At 51.5% G+C, this 7,939-nt stretch overlaps 1 protein-coding gene across 5 annotated transcripts in view; it reads left to right on the top strand.

Moving 5' to 3' along the window:
* The window catches only part of NKD1 (NKD inhibitor of WNT signaling pathway 1), a 90,043-nt gene extending 82,488 nt beyond the window's left edge, over nucleotides 1-7,555 (top strand). For 3 of the 5 annotated variants that reach the window (XM_074027564.1, XM_074027563.1, XM_065537710.2), the window contains one exon: nucleotides 40-1,577. In XM_074027564.1, coding sequence (XP_073883665.1) covers nucleotides 40-629 — 590 coding nt within the window. In that variant the 3' untranslated portion in view covers nucleotides 630-1,577. Of the gene's footprint in view, nucleotides 1-39 lie in introns of all 5 variants that reach the window. The other 2 variants (XM_005591896.5, XM_074027565.1) reach the window with 2 other exon arrangements.
* Nucleotides 7,556-7,939: the final 384 nt, after the last annotated feature.

Consider the following 7,939-nt stretch of genomic DNA (forward strand, 5'->3'; position numbering starts at 1 on the left):
AGTAGGTGCTCATTAAATGTCTGTTGAATTGGTTCCTAGGCTCCCCTTCCGTGGCCCAGAAGTCAGAACTGCCCCCCCGCACCTCCAATCCCACTCGGTCTCGCTCCCATGAGCCGGAAGCCATCCACGTCCCACACCGAAAGCCCCAAGGCGTGGACCCGGGCTCCTTCCACTTCCTTGACACCCCAATCGCCAAGGTCTCAGAGCTCCAGCAACGGCTCCGGGGCACCCAGGACGGGAGCAAGCACTTTGTGAGGTCCCCCAAGGCCCAGGGCAAGAGCGTGGGTGTGGGCCACGTGGCCAGAGGGGCAAGAAACAAGCCCCCTCTGGGACCCGCCTTCCCTGCGGTGTCCCCCTCCGCCCACCTGGCCGCCAGCCCGGCCCTCCTCCCCTCCCTAGCCCCCCTCGGGCACAAGAAGCACAAGCACCGAGCCAAGGAGAGCCAGCAGGGCTGCCGGGGCCTACAGGCACCGCTGGCCTCGGGCGGCCCCATCCTGGGGCGGGAGCACCTGCGGGAGCTGCCCGCCGTGGTGGTATATGAGAGCCAGGCCGGGCAGCCGGTCCAGAGACATGAGCACCACCACCACCACGAACATCACCACCATTACCACCACTTCTACCAGACATAGAGCCCCTCCCCAGGGCCCCACCCTGCCGTATGAAGGACCCCACCCCCGACACCCCAAGGCATTATTATTCTATTAATTATTGTTATTATGACGATTATTGTTATTAATAATTATTGTTACTCCACTAATATTTAGCTAGCCTTCATGTAGAAGATCTATGGAAACACAGAACTAAACTTTTATTTATATGTTGTGGGGACTGCATAACTAGCCCAGGAAATGACTCTGGTTTGGAGTGGCCTGTAATGGGCAGAGGCTCCCTGGAGGCTCAGGAGCTGCAGTATCCGTGCGGATCAGCCCACACCCTTCCCAGAGCCGGGGAGCCCTCAGCCCCAACTCTGCCCCACCCCAGCCTCTTCCAGGAGAGCACCCTTACCTGGCCCAGCTTCCAGAGACCCTCGAAATCTCCGAGAAGATAAACAGCTGCTACCTCTTAGTATTATTCTGATTTTATTTTGCCCTTAACTGATTGTAATGTGCTACAAGGGATTTCAGTGGACTGCAGAGTGCGAACGTCTTGCTGTTGTGTTTTTATGTCCCAACCTAGAAACCTTAGCTGTCTTTTCTGGAGTTGTCTTTCATGCTTTTCCAGTGGGATCAAGCCCTTTTCCCCAAAGCAGTCCCATCTCTTCTGCCATGCACAACATGAAAATCCACTTCTCTTCCTTCTCCTCCTTCTCTCTCCTTTACAGCGATACATACACATATTTAAGGACTATCCCTGAGACCATCCTTCTCATTTTGGAAACTGCTAGGGAGGGAACCAACCACTTAAACAAGTGTCGTTTTCCAAGATCCGGGCAATTGTGTGCTGTTGGTTGTGGGGGAGGATGTGGCAGATATATACGTACCTACACAATTCTCTAACAGCGTTTCTGTATCTATAGATAGACGCCATCTGTCCATTTCTATGTATCTTTCTATAAATATACACTCTCAGGTATCTTTTCTGGTGTGCAGAAATCAGTGGTTTGCTTCTCTGGATGCTTCTGGAACCCAGATGTGACCCTGCTTGTCTCCTTTTGGGGCTGGATGGCTCAGATGCTTTCATCAGAGGTCCCTTCTCGTGTTTGGGGGTCTGATGGATTTTGGAGAAAACTGCTGGGGTACAGAAGCTTGGAGGGAAAAGGGGACCATGACCAGAGTTGGGACCCTGGAGCAACATCCTCTGCAGAGAAGGATTTTGTCTGGCCAGAGCCTGGAGAAACCTGAAAAAGAACCAATCAGCTAGCCAGGGTCTCAGAGAAAAGCAGATTACACACTCAAATTGGGTAAGTTGAGCAGAGTTTAATAAAGGCAATATTTACGAAGTGTGGGCTAAGCCTCCCACGAGAATGCAGAACCCTGGGGCTAGCAGTGTGGAGCGCTACTCCCACCCCTGGGCCTGAGTGAGGAAGGAGTTATCTTTAGCAGACACAGGATTGCTGGAGGAGTGAGAGGGGCACCTGAAGGAGCTGTGACCTTTGCTCAAAGGATGCAGCCAGTCATGGGGACCCTCCAGGGAAATTAATATCCTGACCCTGCTTTCCTGCCCCTGCCTCAATCCATTGACTGAGGCCGCTGGAAGCCACCGGGCCGAGGGAGCTTGTTGATGTGGGTCACACGGGCATGTTCCCAGGTCAGAGAGGAGAGCCTACAGTGAATCTAGAGGGACACAAGAGGGAGAAGCAACTCCAGCTACCTTCCTTTCTGCCGTTTTAGCTCCCAGCTGGCATCCTCTTTTCCAGAGCCTCGAGTTTGGGTTTAATGTAGTTAGTAAGGAGTTACTTCCAAAGATAGTGGGCTTAGTTGTTACCATATTATTAATTTTATTAATGACTGATGTGCCTGGGATTGGATTAATACATTAATCCTTAGGACAGCCCCATGAGGCAGCTTGGTGGCAGCTCAGGGAGCATGTCTAAGGCTCAGAAGTTCGTAACTCCCTTGAGGCCACACACAGGGCAGAGCTGGGATTCTGGTCTCCCACTCGATCCCTTCGCCACTGGTGCAGAGCTTAATCACGGCCATGGGCTGCCCTTGTTTGGGTTGTGGGTTGTGGGTTTCTGTCAGTGAGAAGTCAACTCAATCCAAAGTGAATGAAACCAAGTTGGAAGGCAGGGAGGGAACTGGCTTTGAGATGACAGAGTCCAGGATGTGAACTCAGCTGAGACTGGTTCTTGTCCCTCCCTCTTGTCCCTCGGATTGATACTGGTACTCAACTACATGCTTTGTCAGGGAGCCCTGACTGTTGGCCTTCTGGGTCCCCTAACCATAAGGAAAAGGACCTTCCATTAGTGTAAAGCCCAAGGCAGGATTCTGATTGGCTGGGCTTAGATCTGGTGCCCATAGCTGGACCAATCATGACATCCCAGCTGGGGCCACATGGCCAACCTGCCCGCAAGGGGGTGGGGGTCTATACCGGAAGACAGGAGGGGAGGGGTGCAGACCGGAGAGGAAGTAATGGCGCCCCAGGTTCCGAATTGCTGCAACCCTGGAGGCCAGCCGGGAGTTGAAACTACTGGTTTTAGAGCAGTTCCTCTGCCTCCCTAAGCTCCACACCTATCAGGATTCTGTTACTTCTTGGTAACTGGGACTTTCCCAGCTTTAAAAACATTATTTAAAAAAATAGTAACGTGCACATGTAAAAGATTCAAATAGTACATACACAAGGTACACAGTAAAAAGTAAACTTCCCTCCATCCCAGGCCCGCCAGCATCCCTGATGCCAACTTTCTGGGTGTGGCCTAGGGCCCCTCAGTGTAGTGTAGGGGTTGTGAGCACAGACTTTGGTGCCAGCTTGCTGGGTTCGAATCCTGACCATCTGGGTACCGAGGACTGGGTGTGTTTAAGGCCTCTTTGTAGCTCTGTGCTTCAACTGAAATACTGTGCCTCAGTTTTTCCTTTATAAAGGCGGGGATCGTGAGAGTACCTGGCCCATGTGAGCACTATGAAAGTGTTAGCTGTTCTTTACCAGAATAAATGCATTTCTATATCTCCCCATATGCATTTTGTTAATTTTTAAAGTATTTCAAACACAAAGTTTGAAACAGAAAATTGTGAAACAGTAACTGTGAACTCACCACCCAGAATTTACAAATGCTGACATTTTGCAATATTTATTTCGGATCTATTTTTAAGGGAGTGGGGGACGGGGAACCCTGCAGTTACCGCTTAATCCTCTTCTCACCCCACCCTTTTATTTTTACACAAGGAGCATAGTGTTCATACTTATGCTATTTTTTTTCAGTAACTGAATATATTTGGAGATCTCCCTCCCTAGATCATAGAGCTCTGCCCTCTACTCTCTAACAGCTGCTCGGCCTTCTGTGCTAGAGGTGCTGTCACCAGCTTGCCCCATCCCCTCCTGGTGGTCATAAGGGTCATCTCTCATCCCAGGCTCTGGCGAACACTGCTGAGAGTCCTTGCACACAGCTCTCCCAGTGCCCACGGGCAGGAGACAGGCGACAGAAAGTGTCCACATGGAACTGCAGAGTTCAAGAGCAAGTGTGATTTCCATTTTGATGTGATTGTAAATGACCTCTAAAAGAGGTAATACTGGCCAGGCACAGTGGCTCACGCCTATAATCCCAACACTTTGGGAGGCCAAACTGGGTGGATCACCTGAGGTCAGGAGTTCAAGGCCAGCCTGGGCAACATGGTGAAACCCCATCTCTACTAAAAGTACAAAAAATTAGCCAGGCTTGGTGGTGCATACCTATAATCTCAGCTACTCAGGAGGCTGAAGCACGAGAATTGCTTGAACCTGGGAGGCAGAGATTGCAGTGAGCTAAGATTGCACCACTGCACTCCAGCCTGGGTGACAGAGTGAGACTCCATCTCAAATAAATAAATAAAGAGGTTATACTGAATAATGAGGAATCAGAGGAAGAAGAAAGAGAGAGGGAGGAAGGTTGGAAGGAAGCAAAGAGGGAAAACTAGAAGGGGAAACCGTGGCTGCTGGTGAGGTTTTGAGCACATTTTCCTGCAGGCTGGCATGGGTGAGAGGTTTGGTCTTGTTTGCAAATCTTCTGAAGGCCATTCCAGAGGAGCAGTTGCCACTGCCCCATCCCCTGAGCTCTGAGCATGGGGGTTCCCCTGGGGAGACTCCTGGCGAGAGGATGCCAATTTCTGCTGATCTGTCACTGGGTACCGAGGACTGGGTGTGTTTAAGGCAGACAGCCAGGTGAGGATCCCAGCCACTGGGGCCTGCTGTCATCTCCTGGGAGTGCCCGGGGGCCAGGAGCCTAGGGGACTCTTGCACTTCACATCCAGCCGTGCTAATTACACTTTTTGGCAAAGGAAACAGCGAGGAGCAGTTTCTTTCACTCCTCCAGCCCTGTTTTCTGTGTTTAGACATCAAATCATTACTGGGCTAGAGGGAAGGCAGCCTCCAAAGTGTGGCAGTAGGAGGGGAAGGCTGCCTGCACCTTGGTGTGTCTGTCAGATGCCAGCACTAATAACCTGACTTCTTTGAGGCCTGTCAGTGCTCTCAGGAATGAAAGGGGACCCCTGAGAGGTGCTCGGTGCCAGCAGGCTGTGAACGCCCTCCACCCACCACCCTCCCCTCCTCCTTAAAGATGATGCTGCCTGCCACACAGCAGACACCTAGTCACTGCACACCTGAAAGACCCCAACGCAGCCTTGCCCCTCGTCCAGCCACGCCCCAGCACCCGCCCTCCTGGCCCCTGCCTCGGCCTCCCCAGACCAGCTGCACCCAGCCCCCAACACACACCCCTTCTCCAGATGTGTGCAGGGCCTCGTTTTGCAGAGCAAAGACAGATGTTTCAGCCACATGCTTTATTAATTTCTAAAACCTGTGCTCGGGACACCCTTCCGCAGTCATGAAAACTTTGATCACTTGCCACAGTCAGGACCTTTGTGTGGGGCTCTGATCTGGTGTTCGGTCTCATCATCTCCCAAACCAGCAGTCCTTGGGCCCACAACCCAAATGATTTTCCTAATTTATGTATTTCCCTACAAAGGGCTTTCTATACCTAGCATCTGCCTCCAGCATGAGAAGGGGAAATAGGTGAGACCCATTTGCCAGTAGCAGACGACGACTCTTGGGAGGAAATGGCAGAGCCTGGCAGAGACTCCCTGTCTCCGGCTGGCCAGCCAATGGGATTCCTCTTCTCTCCACTGTCTCCCACAAAGTAGAAGAATCCTGGTACATTTAGCCCATGAGCCTGGCACAGATCCCTATCTAGACATGAGGCCCTTTAGACATGACTTTGGCATTGACCAGCCTGTTGGCGGTGGCTCAGGGAGGCAGAGGGGATGCTCACACCAGCAGTTCTCATCCCCTGAATGCTTCGGATCACCTGGGGAGATTTCACAGAATACTGGTGCAGGGGGTCCCACCTCTGATGATGCTGAGTGGTGGGTCTGGGATGTGGCCCAGGCGTCAAGATGTTTGCTTTTTCCCCGAAATGACCTCAGACGGCCCGATTTGAGGGAAATACCTAACTTAAGGGTCGTAAGAATCCCCCAGGGAGCATGTGAAATGCAGATACCAGGCCCACCCGCAGAGATGAGCTGAGGTGGGTCAGAGGTGAGGCGCAGGGATCAGTTTTTTTTCACAAGCTTCGCACCTCCAGGAAATGGTGGTGTGGTTGGACCCACAGACCACAGTCTGAGAGTCCCATTGCCTGTGCCTTGGCGCATGTGGGGTGGAATCCCAGTGGCCCTGCCTTGAGGAGGATGTGCATTAACGTGGTAGGGGAGGCAGAGACAGCTCCACCTGCCCCCTGCCCCACCGGGGACCTCCAAAAACTTCCTGGATGTTAGAGCAAGCAGCGCAGAGGATGAGGCTGGTGGATTTAGTAAGAGCCCTCTGTGTTTGGGCTGAGTTCTTTCTCTAGTTGCCCTGTCATCTGGCCTCTGGAAAACCCAGCTCTCCTCCTTTATCATAAGATTACAGGTTGCGAAAGACCCCTAAGGTCCTCCAACTAGGGTGGGTCCACAGTGGCCCCTGGTGCATGGACCACACACTCTCTTCCCTCCCCTGGCTCAGGACTAAGGTCTGAAATTAGGGAGATATGAGTGGCTTTCATAAAAACTTCTCTTCCCAATCTTCCCACTTTGCTTGGGAGCCTTTGGTCAAGGCCAGCTTTGGGGACTAGAGCTTGTTGCAACTACCAGCTGTCTCATTTTGCTGTACTACAAACTCAGGCTTGGTTCCAAGGTTATGGGGGCCCTGCTGTGCCCCTAGTAGGGTTTGTTTTGGGGTCACATCTGGTCAGATCCTTCAGAGAGCCTTTCCCCAGCCTCCACATCAGGGGGAGAGGTAGGTAGTGAGGAGCATTCGAGGCTTAGAAGAAGGACTAAAGTACAACAGCCTTGAAGGAACTGCCAGGGACTGAGGGCAATCTCTGGAGGAGGCAACCCAGGACCCCCTGGGCTTCTGAGCAGGAGGACCAAGACCTTCAGGGACCCTAAGCAACAAAAACATCACTTCTCATCCCCAAGCCCTGGCATCCCCCTGCTCTTCTAGAATAACTCTTTTCTAGATATTTCTGATCGCAAAATTCTGGGTGGGTTCATCCAAGCTGACCTTTGCTATTTTTTTCTTTCCCAACAAGGCCTCACTTTTTGGAGCCATCTTAGCTGGTGCCTAGGCAGAGGGTCAGTCAGCAGTGGTTATCAGGATCCTGGCTCGGTGGGTTGCCTTCCTCCTGGTCTATAAAGCCCCTGCGGGCAGGGACTTCTTAGATAACTGCTTCCTTAGGGCGTGGCACGTAGTGGAGCTTCCTTAGGGCATGGCACATAGTGGGTGGTTAATGAATGGAAGAGAGGGAATGAGCGATGAAGGGAGGGAGAAGGGAGGGAGTGGAGATTTCTCATCCTTTCCTGTTAATGTATGACATCCTCCTGCCTATGAGTCCTTGACTCTGGAGTTTTACAAAGCAGTCACATTTCAAATAAAAGTCTGGGAAAGCAACACAGCATCGCCAACTTTTAATTTTGCTAAATAAGTATATTAGAAAAAGAATAGAAAACTGCAGTCCCTTACTGTTTAAAGAAAAACCAAAAGAAGTTAAAAAGAAAAAAAAAAAAAACCTCATTGTGTTGTCTTTTTGTTTTTGTTTTGTTTTCTTTCCTTGGAAACCAGTGAAAGTTTGGTCAACCACACATCATAGTAGGGCTAGAATTCCCTTCCCATTTTAGAGACGGAAGACCTGAGACTCCAGATGGGGGTGTGGAGTCCAGATGGACAGTTCTTCCCAAACCTGAGCACAGACCAGCTTGCAGGCCCTTTTTCCAGTCATGGCCTTAGCTGTCTGCAAAGGACTTGGGGGAGGGTGACATCTGTGATGTCTGGAGGCGGG

This window comes from Macaca fascicularis, chromosome 20, assembly GCF_037993035.2.
Source record: "Macaca fascicularis isolate 582-1 chromosome 20, T2T-MFA8v1.1".
Taxonomy (NCBI): domain Eukaryota; kingdom Metazoa; phylum Chordata; class Mammalia; order Primates; family Cercopithecidae; genus Macaca; species Macaca fascicularis.